This window comes from Condylura cristata, unplaced genomic scaffold (assembly GCF_000260355.1).
Source record: "Condylura cristata isolate star-nosed mole 26May11 unplaced genomic scaffold, ConCri1.0 scaffold00049, whole genome shotgun sequence".
NCBI lineage: Eukaryota > Metazoa > Chordata > Mammalia > Eulipotyphla > Talpidae > Condylura > Condylura cristata.
In genome coordinates this window covers 411877-430719 of record NW_004567150.1, presented here as the reverse complement: position 1 = coordinate 430719, position 18843 = coordinate 411877, and the positions used below count along the sequence as shown (strand labels likewise).

At 45.4% G+C, this 18843-nt stretch overlaps 1 protein-coding gene across 1 annotated transcript in view; it reads right to left on the bottom strand.

The window, feature by feature from the left end:
• MYO7B (myosin VIIB) overlaps positions 1 to 18843 on the bottom strand; it is a 70122-nt gene that overhangs the window by 20822 nt on the left and 30457 nt on the right. Inside the window, exons 14-23 of the mRNA XM_004694875.1 lie at positions 18178 to 18341; positions 16561 to 16698; positions 14334 to 14486; positions 13610 to 13708; positions 11887 to 11981; positions 4811 to 4895; positions 3333 to 3551; positions 2090 to 2260; positions 1064 to 1270; positions 752 to 913 (exon numbers count right to left, since the gene is read on the bottom strand). Coding sequence (XP_004694932.1) covers positions 752 to 913; positions 1064 to 1270; positions 2090 to 2260; positions 3333 to 3551; positions 4811 to 4895; positions 11887 to 11981; positions 13610 to 13708; positions 14334 to 14486; positions 16561 to 16698; positions 18178 to 18341 — 1493 coding nt within the window. The remainder of the gene's footprint in view (positions 1 to 751; positions 914 to 1063; positions 1271 to 2089; positions 2261 to 3332; positions 3552 to 4810; positions 4896 to 11886; positions 11982 to 13609; positions 13709 to 14333; positions 14487 to 16560; positions 16699 to 18177; positions 18342 to 18843) is intronic.

The window sequence follows — 18843 nt, the reverse complement described above, 5'->3', positions numbered from 1 at the left end:
ACCCCCACCCCTACCAGTCTTGCCCACCAGGGCATGCGACTTCCATGATCAGGCACATATGGCAGCTTCCTGCTGGTTTTCTGTGTGAGAATGAGAGAAGGCTCACAAGTGCATGTCTGCTGTGGAATTCCTGTGGACTGTTCTTGGTTAGTACCACTACGATTAAACTGTGAACGAGGGTCTTAGGGAAGATGTCTGAGCAAAATGGATGTGAATTAACCTTCAACAGAAGGGCTGGGTAGAAAATGGGTTGAAAACTGGGTGAAAAAACTGAAAAACAAAACAAAACAAAACAAAACCCAGTTCTGTCACACATATTCACTGATTTTGGAGCAAGTCACTTCACTTCTCAGGTTCTTTAGTTCAAAGAAACAATAATTCCTACCTTGTAGGACCAGTCACCTGAGAATTGAGGGAAGAGAAGTGACTGGCACAGAGCAGGTTGTCAGTCAAAGCAGCATGTTGTTATTATTATTGTTCAGGCATTTGAATCCTGTTCAAGTCAAGCCCACTTCAGTGCCTGGAGGACCATTATATCTAATGAGGGTATAATTAAAAAAATCCTGAGTGGAATGCCTGTTTTGTGAGTTCCTGACTGTTTCAAGACTGAACACCTCAGGGAGCTCTGGCTCAGATCAGGCTTAGAGAGTGACACTTATTTCACGTCTTGCCTCCATTTCAGGGCTGGCCTTCCCAGGGCCTGGGGCCTGAGATGGATGCCTGAGGGGTGTCTGTTCATCCCCTATTGTACCTGTGCAGATCCACCATGCTTCAGAGGTTGTGCACCGCTGTCCTTGCCTGTAGCATTGTGCCCTATCATGGAGCTGTCATGCAGGTTGTTTTTGGCAAAGTGCACTGGCTCTGGAAGGTCACCCATGAACCGCAGAATGATGATCCACACGGCCAGGGCAGCCTGGGGAAAAGGAGACAGAGTGCCTGGCTGGATGAAGCTCGTGTGGGCATGGGGTCCACAGTGATCCCACACCCTTTATTCTGAACCGCAGTGCAGATCCAGGCTCCGGAAGGGGAACTGAGGCCCTTAGAAGCATATAACCATTGTTACCGAGCAGTCCTCATCATCCTCAAGGTAGAGCAGTGGGTGCAGGAGTATCCGCCGGATGTGTGTGTGGCTGGCTGATTTCTGGAAGTAGGTAGCAGCAAACTTGGAGAAGGTGTACTTGGTCAGGTCTTCTTCCTCTTCCAGTCCCTCCACCGTGGGGACTGCATCCAGGTCAGCCTCGGGCAGCTTCAGTGTCTTTGCTTGTAGATCCTAGTCACCAGTCAGATGGAGAGAAAAGGGTCAGTTGTCTTTCCAGATACCACCTGGGAAGGCTGAGCATCTCTGGGGCCCAGGGAGCCCCAAGAAGGGACTATAAGGTTATCTACCAGGTGGAACGCTCATAGACTGCTGTGGGTTCAGTTGGGCTCAGTGTGAATGTACCAACCACTCAATAGTGCGCTATTAGACCACCCCAATTGCACACTCAGGCTCTCCAGACATCCCCTGCACCTGCATACCTTCTGCTAGTCTTTGGTCAGAAGGTTAAGAAGGTGGTCCCAATTAGCTCTACTGCACAGAGGGTGAGTTTGCAGGGGTGTGGAGAGGTGTGAGCATCTGGGGATGAGGGAAGGATGCTTAGGTCTTTGGATCGTGGAACACTCACCAGGGTATAGTGAGAATCAATGGAAGAAAAGTTCTGGGGAGCTGCTCCCTTCCTGCCTTTCCTCCCACCCTGCCAACTGCCCCTCAGATAACCCTTCCTCCTGTCAGCTCATGAACTCTCCATATCAGGCTCCAGGTCACATTCTGCAAGCAGCTCCCTTCTACCAAGATGCTCTGTGAAACTCCCCTCAAATCCCTGTGGAAAACACTGTGACTGGAAGCCCATTTTAAGGGTCTGGGAAGTCTCCTAGGTAAGAAACTTTAACTTGAGAGTTTAACCACAGAAAATCATGTTCCTCTTGTCTTTGCATGATTTCCCTGGCTTCTCAGTGAGCTTGAAGATTAGGGGTTGCATGAGGTCAGGATCTGGGTGGGACTCTTCCATCCCCCAAACATTCAAAGTTTGATGGACAGAGCTTGTCTTACCTTGAAGGTGGGTGAGGTCTGGCCCTCCTGCCCGCCCATCATGGAAGGGAGGAAGCCGAACACTTTCTCCACCATCTCCGTGTCATTGACGGTGTCGTAGATTGATGGGCGCTTTCTGGGTAGGGGAGTACCTTGGCTCTTTGGCTCCTTTGCTGAGATGACCAGTGACCCCTGCACACACACCTCAAAGGTTGATACACAGACCTTGCTGGCGCAGGCCCCTCACAGAAACCAAATATACCTCCTCCTGCCATTTGTCCAAATCAATATATTTTTCCTTGAAAATCATAGATTTTAATAGCTAGTGATTAGATGTCAACCAGCCTGGGCTTTTCATTTCCCAGTAGAAAAGCAGAGGTCCAGAGAGGGACCACACAGACCCTGATGTACCTCTGAATCCCCCAAAACTTCAGAACTGCAAAACAGCTGCTAAGCCTCATTCAGTGCCTCACTCTAAGGAGTATCAGGGCTCTGCCAGGACTGATTTCTGGACCTGTGCTAACTAGTGCACTGTGAGCCTGGGTTGGGCCCACAGGGGCCACAAGGGCCAAGTGGCATACCTGAGGGCTTCTTACTTTCTTGCCCTGGCTTATGTGCTACTAATTTACTCAGCAGACCCAATTTTTCTCTGTGCGCCAGAGGTAAACATAAACCTTGTTCCTTTCCTTTATCTTAGTTTCCAAATGAGCCTGTTTTGAGGAATGGGGGTGTAACTTACATGTTCCCTGAAGGGCTTCATAATGCAGGATGAAATTTCAAATTGCAGGGGTATGTACCTGGGTACAGATTCCCTGCTTCCTGCTCTTCAGCCTTTCTTACCCAGCCATTAGAAGGTTCCTCTTGATGTTATCTGTCTTTGAGCTATCATTGCCAGACATATTTTCTCTCATGGAACTGTGCCCTTCCATTGTTCACCTGGCTTCCTGTGCCTTTTATGGGACTGTCTGTCCTGACCGAGAAATTGTCCCTGAGGTTAAAGAGAGGTCACCCTAGAGCTTGAGTTCCAAGTTCCAGGTCTGGGCCTCTCTTGCTGAGGTGACAGATCCCTATATGCATCTTATGCACTCCCAGGTGGGAGCACAGTGGCCCAGATGACTTTTCAGTCTGCTGTAGCAACAATTGTGGCAAAGGAAGGAAAGGAATATCTAGTGAAACTTCATATTGCTGCTCACTCCTCCTGCTTGCCCTTTTCCAATGGGCCCCAGCCAGTCCCCACCTGCCCAAGACAGCAGTGACCACGTACGTTAGCTTTCTGTCGCTGGAGATTCTGCCGAGCAGCCATGCCCCTGGTGTATGCTTGGATCACCACCACTGCCCTCCTCTTGGCCTGAATATGTTGGCGCACCAGGTAGCCCCTGCAGCGGGCCTGCAGGTGAACCATTCTCTGCCGCATGACGTGGTACTGCTTGGCCAGAGAGTGACTCCGGGCAGTAGCCTGTAGACGCTGAAAACCTAGGAGGATCTGTGGAGCAAGAGCAAAATACACTCCTTGGGAGGTGACAGGCACAGAGCACAGAGCAGGCCTGCCCTGCAGGGCAGAGAGCCAGAAGTAAGAGATAGTCTCCAGGAGATCACACAACTTAGCTTAGAGTTACTTGCTTTTGGGCAAAGGGGATGGTGCTAAGATTTTATGTACCTAGCACAAGCTAGGTTGAATGAATACTTGTACAGCACTTAGAAAAGAGCCTAGCATGCAAATAAACGCTGAATACACATTTTGTTAGGGGGCATAAATAACAAAGCGGTCTCCCCATGGCCAGGTATAGAGATTTGGTTTGGATGTGACCTGAGTGATGGGATTCCAGAGGCCTTGCTTTTCATACCTACCAGCCAAGTCCAGGCAACTTGTCAGGAGCTGGCACACCTGGTTTGTGACCTGTGCTCAGCTCTGTCAAATTAATATTTCAGGGATCTTTGAAACAAAGAGGAAATACTAAACTGATGAGCAAATACGTTTGTATGGCAGATGTCGGGCCATGGTAGGTCCTGAAGTCTCTGGACGAATCTAGCTAGCTTGTCAGACAGCACAGTGGTGCTGGTATGGGGTCAGGTTCCATGGCCGGCTTGGAAGCTTTGCAGACCTGCACCCAAACTCCATTCTATTGCTTACTAACTGCATATTCTTGGGAAAGTGAATCAATCTCTTTATGTTACCTTGATGTAGAGGGCTGGCTTAATCAGAAATAAAATCATACACACAAACCAATGGGCCCCAAGTAGCCTTTCCAACCCATCAACATGGACGGGGCTGGAGTCCATCCAGCCATGTGACCCAGTGGTTGTGACAAAGGCCAGCAGTCAGTTGGGCCTGCACGGCGAGAGCAAGGCTGCTTCAATTCATTTATTGAGCAGCTACTCAGTAGCTGTGCCTGTTAGGAAGAAGGGCTTAAAGTAGAAGAATCAATCCATTGACTTATTTTGTTGCCTGCCAAGTGGGAACAGTGTCATGATCTATTTTTGGGGCAGGGCACCTCAGTCTAGCTCTGGAGGTGCTCCAAAAGCCGCACAACACTGAAGCTCAAATGAGGTGTCCTGGGACAGCACTGAAAAGACAGTGTGTGTGGTGCTGGGTCTGGCCACTGAGGCCTGCCTTCACATCTGCTGGAATTTTGTTTCTGGCTCCGGGATCCACTTTCATATCAACAAATTCCCACATCTGTTCTTTGTTGGACAGGAGTGTACTGTTCCTGCAGGGGCAGTGTCTCAAGTGGGCTCTCTTACCATCTTGAAGTTCTGCCTGTGGTAGTGGCCTTTCCACCAGGCCTGGAGGACCAGGGCTGCCTGCTTCTTCCGTAGGAAGTCCTTCCTAGAGGGAGGTGCAAGTCAGAGCTATGTAAAAACTTTGGGGGACAAACTGATTTTGAAGGGAAGAGTGATAATGAAATATCAGGGAAAATGAATATATATATTTTGATTTTAGAAACCTTTATGGACTAATGACTGATATGTTAGGGATTTAAAATCTACTGCCAGTACTCAGGTTTTGTAATTCCAGCTTTTAGAGTAGTAAGAAAAATTCTCCTCATTTCTGCCAGAGATCTATGAAGGGATAGAACCTGTTTCCAACATTTTAGTCCTTGTGAAAGTCCTCCCAGGCTCTCAGTCATCTCCTTACCCCAGCCCAAGTGTCCACAGAGACTGGATCAGAAACCCCAAGACAGGGCTGGTCAAGGCAGGAGTAGCTGGGGCCCTAACAGGCTGCACATGCCATTGTACCACTTCCTTCTGCAGGGAAAAATGTGCTGAAAATGGAGAGAATAACCTGAAATTTGGCCTCCGGAAGTGGGGCCACTCCCAGGTGAGCTTGATGCATAGGGAGGTATCTTCTATCTCATGCTCAGCTGACTTTTCTTATCAATTCTAATAACTTTTCAGGGAATTTTCTTAGATTTAGAACAGATTCAATTATGTTCTGAATCATCTGGAGAACTTCAAAATTTATTGATACTTGGGTTCCACCCAGTCCAATTAAGTTGGAATCTTTGTTGATGGCCCTGGAAAATCTATGTATCAATGCAGCTATCTTTATCAAATAGTTTTTGGTGCATATACACAATGTGTGTGTGTGTGTGTGTGTGTGTATCCCCATGTCATTCTAATATGAGGGAAAAAAATACTTGAATTACCTAAAAAATAAAAACGATTTATCTCCTGCCCAATTGTTACACCAGTGGGTTTCAACTGGGGGTAATTTCTGAACCCCAGGAGCAATTGGCAATATTTAGAGACATTTTTGATTGCCATGACTAGGAAGTTGGAGGAGGGGGGAGAGAGGGTGCTACGGCTACTGGTATCTGGTGAGTAGAGGCCAGGGATGTAGCTAGCCAACCTATTAATATAATGCTCAAGGTCCTTCCTTCCTTCCTCCCTTCACCCCTTCTTCCCTCCCTCCCTTTCTTCCTTTATCCCTTCTTCCTTTCCTTCCTTGTTCCCTCCCTCCCTCCTTCCCTTTCTCCATTGCGTACATCATCATCTCTCTCTTTATTTATTTTGTTGCTAACTATGTTACCCAGAACAACAAAAACACCATTAAATATTAATGGGATGCAGCGGACAAATTTTTCCCTATTCTTCCTGTTAATTTCAGCTATAGTCCTTGGGGGCATTATATACAAAGCAAACATAACAAAACTTTGAAAGGTGTATAGCAGAAGACCAGCTAGGGATCTCAGACCTAAGGAACAACACAGTGACAACTATTTAGGATTACTTTTTGCCTCATATATCCCAGACTTGGAACTGAAGGAGTCAGCAATCCAGAAATGACATATGGATAGAAGAAAAAAGTCTCAACAAAAGTCATCTCTCTCTATCAAAAGAATCAGGAAAGTTTCAACTTGGTAAGATCGGAAATTTTTAGAAAATAACCTCTTGACTTGAGTGAAGCACCTCATAAACGTCTGTGGCTCCATTTCCACTTATGCCAGAAAATGCCAAGTGGAGACAAGATTTCCACCCTAAGCAGCGTTGGAAGAATAAGTGATGGGCAGTAATAAACCTGTCCCCCACTTAAAGTATAGTCATGTGAAATAGGTTGAAAGTAAATAGGTGGACAATGCATATCATGTAAAGAATAACCAAAATAAAAAAGGGGTGGCTATATTAATGTCAGCTAAAGTAGACTTTAAAGCCAAGAAAATAACCAGAGAGGAACATTTTGTGATGATAAAAAGAAAAATCTGGCCCTCCCTGGTGGCGCAGCGGGTTAAAGCACAGCACTAAGAAGCTAAAGCCACTTCCGCATGAGTTTGATTCCCACCTGCCCTGGAGGTGACCACATGGCGTGGCAGACCTCTCCTGACCCACCCGCTGCTCCCCTCGGCAGTGTACTCGTTGACCAGCCTGTTCTGTTCCCTACTCTGTCTCTGGTGAAGCCTCTTGCCGCCCCTGAGCCTCTGGCCTGTACTCCAGTTCTGTGTGTACAAATAAATAAATTAAAAAAAAAAAGAAAAAAAGAAATTTTTATGCACCAGAGTTGAAAAATATGTGAAACAAAACTGATAGAAATGAAATGAACAATAAAATCTATAATTATATTTGGAGATCTCAAACTCTACCTTCTCAATAAATGCTAGACAGCAAGCAACAAGTAGATAGAATTCAACAAGATCCAATTGACATTTTTAGAGCATTCCTTCCAACATTAGCAGAATATTTGTACTTTTCAAGCACCCATACAACAAGATAGTACATATTCTCAACTATTAAAGAAACATCAGCCTATTTAAAATAATTTAATTCACACAGAATGTCTCTGACCACAACCAAACTAGAAACCAATAACAGGGTGGTAACAGAAAAGTCTCCAAGTCTTGGAAACTAAACAATATACTTCCAAATAATCCATAGACCAAAGAGTGAGTCTCAAAGGAAAAATAAAAAATGAACTGAATAAAAATAGATATATCAAAATATGAGACACAGCTAAAGAAATGCTGAAAGATTTATAGCATTTTACTTTATAACAGAGAAAAGAATTTAAATTAATAATCTAAGTTCCCACCTCAAGCATCCAGAAAAAGAAGAGTAAAATATATCCAAAGTTGGAAAGAAAGGAAAAATAAAAAAAGCAGAAACCAACACAATTGAAAACAGATTTAAAAACTGGGGGAAAATGAGGAAAAAGTAAGTGAAACTAAAAGCTGATTTTTATAAAAGTAATATTGGCAAACATCTAGCAAAACTGACAAAGAAAAAGGACACAAATTTCCACTGTCAGGAATGACACAGAGGATATCACTTCAAGTCCTAGAGACATCAAATGATAATGGAATTCTATAAACAATTCTACACACATAAATTTGACAACTTAGATGAAATGGACCAATTCCTCAATAATCAAAAACTGCCATAGCTCACCCAAATGTATAGATATTTCTATTAAGGTACTTATAAATTAAAATATCTCCTTATAAAAGTCTCCAGGCCCAGATGGTTCTGGATAATTCTAGCAAACATCAATTCTATGCAACCTCTTTCAGAGTAGATGAAAACACTTCCTAATTCATTTTATGAAGCTAGCATTTCTCTGATACTCAAACCAGATAAAGAAACACAAAAAGAAAATTACATCTCATGAATATAGACACAAAAACCCTTACAAAATACTAGCAAATAGCATCCTATAATATATAAAAAGAATTATACATGATGACCAAATGGGTTTATCTTAGGAATGCAAGGCTGATTCAATATTCCAAAACTCAATCAGGGCCCTCCCTAGTGGTACAACGGGTTCAAGCCCAGCACTATGAAGCTCTCTGCAGCCACCTCAACACAAGTTTGATTTCCTACCAGGGAGGTGACCCACATGACATGGCAGACCTCTACTGACCCAGGTGCTGCTCCCCTCAGCAGTGTATTTCAGTGAATCTGCCAGTTCTCCTCCCATCTATCTCTGTGGTAGATCCATGCACCTCTGGCCTGTATCCCAGTTCTTGTATGGATAAATAATAAATTTTTTAAAAAAGAAAATCAATATAGTCCATCATATTAAAAGGCTAAAGAAGAAAAATCACATGATATCAACTGGTGGGAAAAGTTTATTGAAAAATATCCATTACCCACTTATAATTAAAACTACCAGAAAATTAGGGATATAAGAAACTTCTCAACTTGAGGAAGAATGTCTATAAAACCTGTAGCCATCCTTATACATAATGGTTGAAAACTGAAAGATTTTCCCTAAAATACGGAACAAAGCAAAAATGGCTCTTTTCACCATTCATAATAAAGCCATGCATCATTTAATGACAGGGACACATTCTGAAAAATGCATTGTTTGTCAATTTTGTCCTTGTTCAGATGAATATAGTATAATTAACCCAACCCAAGAGGTATAGCCTTCCACATACCTACGGTAGGTGGTATAGCCTATTTGGAACACTATCATGTATGTGGCCTATTGTTGACCAAGATGCCAGTGCCAAAGACAAGAAAAGGAAATACAAGACATACAGATGGGAAAGAAGGAACTAAAAGTGATCCTATTGCAGAAAGAATGAAAATGTTCCTAATTTTTATGTATGATTATCTACATAGGAATTCTAAGAAATTTATAGCAAGTGAGTTCAGCAAGGCCTCAGATACAAAGTCAATATATAAAAATAATCATATCTTTGTGTACTAGCAATGACTGTCAATGCCAAAATTAAAAATATAGTATACTATACACTCTTTCCCAATAAAATAATCTATGCATAAATTCAAAAGGTATAGAACTTGGATAATGAAAACTATAAAGTCTTGATGAAAGAAATGAAAGAAGATCTACATAAATGAAATTTATGAAGTGGAAGACTCCACATGGTAAAGAAGTCAATTATCCTCAGATTCATATATGACACAATTCCTATCAAAATCTTAGCAAAATTTTTTGTAGCTGTCAACAAAATTATTCTTAAAACATGTTGGAGAGGCAAAGGACCAAGATGAATTAAAACAGCTTCAAGATGTTCTGTAACTAGGCAACAAGACAGTGGTGTTGCATTGGCAGATGGACAGACACACAGATCAGTGGTAAAGAATACAGAATTCATAAACAGACCCACAGATACACCAAACTGATTTTTGGCAAAGGTTCATTGAAGAAAGCACACTATCCTCTTAATAAATGATGCTGGAGCAAAATTCACAAGGAAAAGGTTTTAAAACAAGCTTGACCTAAGTCTTACACTTTATTAAAAAATGAACTCAAAACGAAGGGGATTATGCACCTAATTGTTAAATGTAAATCCACTATAGTATTAGTGAAAAAAAATTAAGAGAAAATATTTGGGTTTAAAATTCTTAGACTTGAAGTCAAAAACATAGTTTATAAAAGGGAAAGCTGACAAATTGAAATTCACCAAAATTAAAGACTTTTGCTCTGTAAAGATGTTCCAAAGAGGTTGAAATGATCAGCAATAGACTGGGAGAAGATATTTGCAAACCACATATATACCAAGGGACTAATATTCTAGGATATATAATGAAAGCTCAAAATTCATCAAAGATTCCAATTAGATAAAGGGCAAACAACACATTTGCACATTTTACAAAAGAGGACAAACACAGGTGACAAATGAGAAAATGGAAAGATACCATTACACACCTGTCAAAATGACTAAAATGAAAAAATAGTAAGAACTTCAAATTCTGGAGAGGATGCCAACAAGCCCACTGGCTTCTACATTGCTGGTGAGAATGTAAGATGGTATAGCTACTCTGGAAAACATTCCCATGAAAATGTAAGTACTCCATGTCACTATGATTGCACTCCTGGGCATTTACCCTGGAGAAGTGATAACTTCTACTCACACTTCCTATACACAAATGTTCAAAGTACATTATGTTTTAGAACCTAAACTGAAAACAGCCTAGATGGCCTGTAACACATGAGTGATTAAACAAACTATGAAATGCTACTCAGCAAGGAAAAGGAACAAAATAGTGATGTATTTCACAATGTGGATGCATTGCCATGGAATTATGCTGACCGGGAAAAATGTTAATCCCTGAGGTTACATGCCATAGAATTCTATTTATTTTATTTTTGAGTTGAAAAACTGGGGCTAGAGGTGTGGGGGCGAGAGGATTCACCAGGGACAGAGTGAGAAGCAGAACAGGCAGATCTATTGAAATACGCTGCTGAGGGGAGCAGCAGGTGAGAGAGGAGAGGTCTGCTGCACCACGTAGTTAGCTCCCAGGCCGGGGATCGAAATCAGGCCATAGTGATGATAGCACTGAGACTTAACCCCTATGCTACCAGTGAGGCCCCGATATAATTCCATTTATAAAAACATTCTTGAAGTGACAAAATTATAGAAATAGAGAACAGATTAGCGATTGTCATAGATTAGTGGGGAGGGGAGGGATGGAGGTATAGCTATAGAAGGACAGTACAAGGGACCCTTGTGGGATGGGCTATATCAACACAAAACTCTCTGTGTTTTTATCGTATCAATATCAACATCCTCATTGTGATGTGTTATGGTTTTTCAAGATGCTGCCACTGGTAGAAACCAGGTGTGTGCTGTTGTTATTTCTGCGTGTAAATCTGCAATTATCTCAAAAAAAAAAACTCAATTAAAATTGCCTGTGACCACCCCTGCCAGTCTTGAACATTCTGGAATATGTTCATGCACCGCTGTTTGACCCATGGGAGCTGTGGCTGTCTTGAATATCACCACCATCTAACCTTGCAAGCCACACCCCTCTGCCTTGTGTCTTGCTCCCAGATGCCCATAATCTCTATTCCTGGGGTCTGGTATGTTTTCCCATTTTCTCACGTCTGGGTTTCTGTTCTGTTCTTTGGGTAGTGATAAGTAGGCAGGATAGGGATAGTGAGGACCTCAGAACCTTCTGGACATGGACAAGTTATGGCAATACTGCAGAGCAGCTGGACCTGCACTGCAGTCCAGGTTTACCCTCTGTCAACCAGGGGACTGAGTCAAAGATAGATTTTTTTTCTTCCTGCCAAAAGCAACCACTTCATCAGCCCAACCTCAATGTTGTCTAAGACAATAGGAGAGCATCAATGCATAGCTGAAACCTAAGCTGCTACTTCATTTGGTTTTTGCTTAAGTGGTGGATTTCACTCTCTCCCCATCCCCCAAATTCAAATAATGTACTAAAATTCTTTGACCAACATGGGCTTCAGTGTCTGTTGTCAGGAGTTCCTGGGAGATCTTGAGCTTCAGCTACCCTCTGGGAGGGACCAGTGGGAACATGTAAGTCTGGTTTGCTGCCTGCAGGCCTTCTGGAGAGCCATGACTGGCAGGCATGTGGTTGGGCAGGGTTTAGGGGAGGGCAGTCACCTGTATTTGTAGCCTCTCAGGACTCTCTGGATGTTGATTGCTGCCTGTTTCAGGATCTGGCTCCTCTGTATCTCCAGCAGAGTGTCCTCATTGTCCTGGGTAGAGAGATGTCACCATGTAGTTGCCCCACCACCACCACCACCACCCCACATTTCTGGAGCCTGCACACTGTCTCAGTCAGTGTTTCTCAGACTTTTCCCACATGTACTCCAGGGAGGGTGAACAGGGGAAGGGACTTCAAGTTGACCTGATATATGTGACTTAGAGACACGAGCTGCACCTATCCACCCCCCAGCCTCAGGGCAACCACTTCCCACCAGTTCTTTCTTCCTATTAATTCAATCTGGCTAATTTCATTTCTGTACTGGATAACACAAGAGGGGGAAAATTTCCCTAAAGTTGTGTTTTATTTGCCAAAATGCATCTGCAGTGTACATCCAACCCTGCTATAGACTCATGCTTGTTTCCCTCAGCCTTTGAATAGGACTCAAAATGCGTGATGATGAGTGATGTTCAGACTGTGATTTTCCCTGACCTACTCTGGCCCTCCTGGACCTGTGTGCCCTGGGCCTGCCCTCCTAGCCTGTACTTATAGAAGATGGCATGTACTTATAGAATGTACTTATAGAATGGAAGAGTAGCACTACCCTTTGGTGAGTTGGGGTGGGGGGAGGGTGAGATACTGGGGCCTACTCCTGCTTCTCAGTATTGAGTCTCTTCAGGTGCCTAGGACGCCACTCGGGACAGAGTGGATTAGATCCTGACTGTGGCCTCATAGAGCAGCCTGCCTCAAAAACCCACTGATACAGACCTTGCCTTCTCAGCCTCTGCCTTCTTCCTTCTATTTCTTGAGAAGTGCTAGACTCTCAGACATCTGCTGTATTCCAGTATTACCTCCTCAAAAGAATCTGAAAACCCCCTGCCTCTTCCTTCCAAATGAGCTGTGAGCCCTAGCACAGGCTTGACTAGTGTGTGGACAGATGGGTGGACTGAAGAACTAGTGCTAGATGGTTACTCTGAAGACAGACGAGACATGTGGAAGGCTCTGGGGGAAAGGGAGGGAGTGGAGGACTCAGGAAGGGGCAGCATGGTGAGGGTGGTGTGGGGTACTTGGGTGGGCTAGCCCTGATTGTCCCTTCTTCCTCCTCCTCTCATTTTGCTCACACATGCAAGGTTTATGAGGCTGGGGGACTTGGAGGTCATCTTGACAAAGGCTCTTTGAACAAACTGGCAAACCTGGGAAGGTCTGAAGTCCATAAGGGTACCTCTGTGTGACCTGGGCCCCCTATAAGTTGAGCGGTGGGAAGGGAGGTGGGAGGTGGGTGGTGGTGTTGCTTTGCAAAGGCAAGCACATTGAGTCATTCCGCATTCTCCTGGCTCTGAAGGAGTAGAGCTTCCCTAGGTGAGATGATGCCCCCTGCTGGGAGCCATGGTGCCTGCATGGTGGAGGCCTGCTCTCAAGCACAACTGGAGCTGCCCTTAACTTCTAGCTGCTGCCTGGTGGCTTGGAGAGTGTCCTTCCTTATCCTCAGGCCTTGTGCTGGACACCCTGTCTGGGAAGCTTCTAGACTTCCACAGGCTGGGCAGTGTTCTCCATGCCCATCCCACCTACCTGTTCTTCTATAACAGGAGTGTGTGTGGGGGAGGGGTGAGCTGCAAGGAGAGCAGGGGGTCCGGTGTTGATGGCTCAGGGTGAGTGAGGCACCTCTCTAGGGGGTCTCACCTTCAAGAAAATTTTTGTCCTTCCCATTTTCCAGTTTTTGTCTGTCTTCAGCCAACTTTCAACAATGCGCAGGCTCATCTGGCGAAACTTTTCCTGTAGCTGCCAAGGAGAAACAGGAACAGCTTGGAGGAGTAAAGACCCTGAGATGGGAGGCTGAGAGTACCTCCTCTGGGGTTTCCTTCCTCCTCCTCCAAGTTCACCGCCAGGGGTGCAGGGTCAAGATACGCATAGAGCCACTCAATTAAGGGTGGGCCAAGGGGAGTCCATCCCAGGCTAAGAGATCACCTCACTCTCAAGGTCTGGGACCTCACTGTAGTGATCAGACACTTGGGTGATCAGCCACTTTAGTGTGGCTGAATGTTTGAAGAAGAGTAAGGACTTCCTGAGCTTCCAAAAAGCTCATTAGCCACACAGCATCTCCATTACCCGGTTTCAAGCCTCAGATGCTCTGAGAATAAGCATATTCAGCCTCTAGTGTCATCCAGACTCCAGTGTGAGTCCTTCCCCTACTTCTGGGGGCCCAGGGAGGGAGATGAAGGCGCAGGAGGTGGAATGGGAGGGAGAATGGGAGTCATTTCAAACTTCAGAGCCAGGAGGGTCCCTGAACATTAGAAGGTCAGCAGCTCCCTTGGGGCTGCGGGTTGGGCACACTCTGAGACAGTAGGTATCTGGGAATGCACTTGACCCGTTGGGGCCAGCTGGCCAGGTTGAGCTGGATGCGCACCTGCCTGCGCTCAATGCTGGACAGCAGGATGCAGAACCTGCGTGAGAACTCCTCGAAGGTGTAGCGGATGGGGAAGCCGGATCTGCGGATCTGCACAGTCTCCATCATGCCGGAATACCGCAGCTGCTGGGTGCACAGTTCCCGGTCGAAGAGCTGCGCGAGAGAGGCAGGACGGTTAAGGAGAGCGTCCAGCATCTGGGCGGGTTCTGCGAGAGCCCTGCCAGGTAGCCTGCTCGACCAGTTACTCCTCTGTCCCTAAATGCCTGGAGCTTTAAATTGTTTTTCAAAAATGTTTTTACTAAAGCATTATCATTCCTTCCTCCAGACTTGCTGTAAAAACTACTCCTTGTCGCTAGTTTGTTAGAGGTGAATTTTTTACTTAAGATTTGGTATTTGGGAAAACTCACAGAACTCATGTTTTCTCTGGGAAAAATCCATTACTCACTTTGCTCCACCACTATTCCTTATGTCCCTTTCCCATTTCTCTCCCGTCTTCCTCTTAACCTCAGAGCCCTGGGGATATTTGTCAATGCCCAGTGGTTTTTGACAGTGTTTTGTGTTGTTGAATTATCTGTTACATGAATGTCCAGTACTTGCTTTTATTGTTCTGATTTGTTTTGCTGCTGTGTGTAGTTTTTCAAACACCCTCTATTTTGTTGAAATGGCTGCATTTCATCCTTTCTTGTGACAATGTAGTATTCTGTGGTATGAATGAGCCACATCTATTTTGAAAAGAGTTGTTTGGTGGATGAAACAACAGATGAAAGTCCATGACATAGAAACATAGTGACATCTTACAAGAACACTAAGTGTTTTCCTCATGCTCAGGATATACAAAGTGCTATGAACATTAAAGTTATGCACTGTTTAAAATGTTTTCAAGCACCCCAAAATAATGATCCAAAAGAACATTGCTTCTTTCCCACCTTACCTCTGTTGAGCAGTTTTGGCACTAGGGCGCCTCCCACACCCTAGTGGGCAGAAGAAATTCTCTTCCTACTTAAAACAAGATAATGTTCTAGCCAACTTGGTGTCTCTCTTCCTCAGAGATAGACATGGCCACCAGAGAGGAATTTGGGGCTGATGCTTTGCAACCAGGTGTGGGATCCACTGAGCCCTCAAGACTCTGCCTGGGTTGGCCTCTAGGGGGTGCACTGGCACTGCGGCCTCCAAGCCAGGAGCCTCAAGATCATGGAAGACCTCCACCTGGCAAGACCCCTGGCAGAAGGTTACCCTCTTGGAAACACTGAGGGCCACAGTGGCAACAATTTCTGGAGTCCAGGGTCAAACAACAATTAGTTTCCCATTTATTGAGTATTTCTTATGGGCCTGGTGTTTCTCATTTAATCTTTACAACAATCTTATGTAGTGGGGTTCTTGCCTCCAATTTAATAGCAAGGTCCCTTATTACACCTCTAAGTAACTGAGCCAGGGCTCAAACCCTGAGTCAAACTGGCTCCTTGCCTCATCTGCTCTTTCATTTACATAGCGGTCACTAGGGGAACTTGAGCATTGACCACAGGCCCAACTGTCATGCAGCTCCTAAGGAGGGAAGCTGGCTGGGCAAAGGGTCTCCAGAAGCACAGTTGTTATCTAATACCCCTATATTGTTCTACAAACAAGAAACATTTTGGATTTCCTGTGACTGCCTCAATTTCATATAATTTAGTTCCTCCCCCTACCCCCAAGAGGCACTTTGTAATTCCCCTTATGAGATTTTTTTTTAAAAAAATCAGTGAATATTCAGGTGGCATATACCAGTTTGGGTAATTCTGTATTTGAGGCCTCTGTTTGGGATTACCAGAGACTCCCATACAGGCTAGGGCCCTCTGCGTTGCCCCCCACTGCACCCCCCTACACACACATACAGCTGTTCTACAAAGATTGCTTGGCCTCAGGTCTTGGTGATTATGCATTGGCCTCAATCTCTAAAAGTACAGGACTGACACTTGTAGAGGTGCTGCAAATGCCATGTTCTTCTGTCCTTGCTGCCCACTGCAGTCAGGTCATAGTCTGTCTTTACAGCTAAGAGGAAGGGCTTAGAGAAGCATGATCTAGAACCTGCAGATTACTGACACAGGGGTGGCTAAGACTAGTTGCCTCAATGTCCCCTTCTGTAAAGTGGGGCTGATAGCTCTAATGTTGGTGAAGGGAGCAGTGAGAGGGACCCGGATGCCCAGAGATTTGTGGAGAAGACAACTTGCCCTCCCATGCTGCCCCTTATTACCAGTGGCTTCTTGTACTCATTGGGTTTGATGCAGCGGATGAAATAGGGCTGGCAGTTGTTCAGGATTTTCATCAGCTGGTCCAGAGACTTTTTGAATTGGGCTGCCAAGGTTGGGGGGCGCTTGTTGGACTCTGAAGACTGTGGGCAGAAGCATGGGGCACAGTGAGGTGCTGGGGAACATGACTTAGGGCACAGTTCACACACAGCATGGAGGGTCACTGCCAAGGACCTACAGGCAGACAGGCTGCATTCATTGAATCACCCATTCTTTCATCCATTCCAGGAGCCTCAAGTGCATTCTGTGTGCAGGTCCTCCACAGGACTGTGGGCCCAGAGGTGACTAAGATGAGGCTAAGACTTCTGTCTGGAGATGGGGTCTCCCAAATGGGATGTAGAAGATGATACCACACAGTGATAAAAATAATGTCAGCATTCACTCTTTATCACATTCTTCTATATTTTCATTTTATGCATAGGTTTCATATATTAAAAAAATGTTCCATACTATATACTGTAAGCAGTGCAGTAAATGTATACAGTATATCAATAGTACTATATTAAAAATAGATTTATCAAAATTACGCGTGCCAGGGTGAAACAAAAGCCACACCCACCCACAAGCAGGGTGCTCTCTGTGCAATGCTGATCTGGGGAGGAGCTTCTTGATCAAAACTTTCCAAGGTCAAATGTGCCAGAGCAAAGGTATCTGCCAAATCATATCTCTGGCCTGTCTTCATACTTTCACCCCTCTAAGGAGAGGACTGAACACAGGTAACATGACAACAATCCCCCTATCCTGGTTTGTAAAAGAATGTGCATTTCCTGCACCATCATCCTGTTCTGAATCCCCTGGGATATGCCCTGGGCTCTGGTCCAAACTATGGAGGGTTTAGCCTGGCCTCACCCAGTTCCAGACCTGAGGATATCGTGCACAGTCTCATGGCTCTGCGGTGCCTCCTTTGGCCTGCTCTGGTGGGTCCTGGGCATGGGGGCCTCAGATGCTACCACAGAGGCGGAGGGATAAGATGGAAGTTCGGGGCCACCTCAGTGTGGCCAGGGCTGGATTCCCGGCCAGGGGTGGGGTTCTTTGCCTGTTCTTGAAATTCCTGAGTCACTCAGGTAGCTTCATTTCCCCAACTTGAGGTGAGGAAGTCCTCATCAAGTGATTCGTGGGGTTTTTTTGAATAGTCACTGTCATTGTGTAATGGCAGTGGGCAGTGGGTAGGCACACACCCCCACCCTGTTAGGAAACACTAGGAGCCCTGAAAAACCTGTGTCTCCACCAGCCTGACATACTATATGTACCACAAATCACACACATACATAATAGACATAAAACACAAAACATCACACACACAAAAATGCATACCTCATAGCACATGCACCAATAGAGAAACAGACTTACTCTAGCAAAACCACCATCTCAGACTCAGGTGTGTTCATGTGCACCTGTCCCCTCATCGCCACCCCGTGGTCACAGCATTGGTTGACCCATTTGCACTCTCTGTGCCCAGACCCTAGCATGGAGTCTTCCTCTTCCATGTGCGCTAGTCTGACCCCTGGGCTTGAGGGATGGGAGGCCAGGACATGCTGGAAGGGACACCCATGGGAGCCTACCTGGACATGCATGCTCCCAGTCTTTGTTTTGCAGATGGTCCCAGGGCCCAATTTGGTCTCCCCTGAACCCAGTTTGAATATTTCCTGCAGGAACTTGTTTTTGGAGGAATGAAGCAGGCTGAGAATATCTGAACCCAGAACATCTCGGTTCTTCTCCAGGAAGCCTGGGGGAAAGCAGAGTCCATTCAACAACTCAACTCAGCCATTAGTGCCAACCCACAGGAGTAGGAGAGGCCAGAAGGGTAGGAAATGGGTCACCCGCTGAAGCCCTCCACCCCACCCCTTCCTGGGTCTCCCTGTCCTGCCAACAGAGCCATATAACAACCATCACCTGTCACACTCTGCCCCCCACTCCCCATCTCCATTACATCCCCTATCTGAGCTGCCACTCCTCTGTCTGCTTCACCACCTTTCTGTCTCCCCCACACCCACACCCCCAGCTCATGGCCCAAGGGAACTTCCTGAAATGCACCTTCTGCAGCATGCCCCACTTGAACGCTTTCTCTGTTGTCCTGCCTCCCATGCATGTCCTTCTCATCTCCTGCACCTCCACCACAAGCACCGTGCTCCACAGGTGCTGAAATATCCCCAGGTGTTCTTCTATATCTTCAGTTTTCATGAGCTGATTTGGGGTGCTCTTTCTTCCTAATCCATCCAAGCCAACTA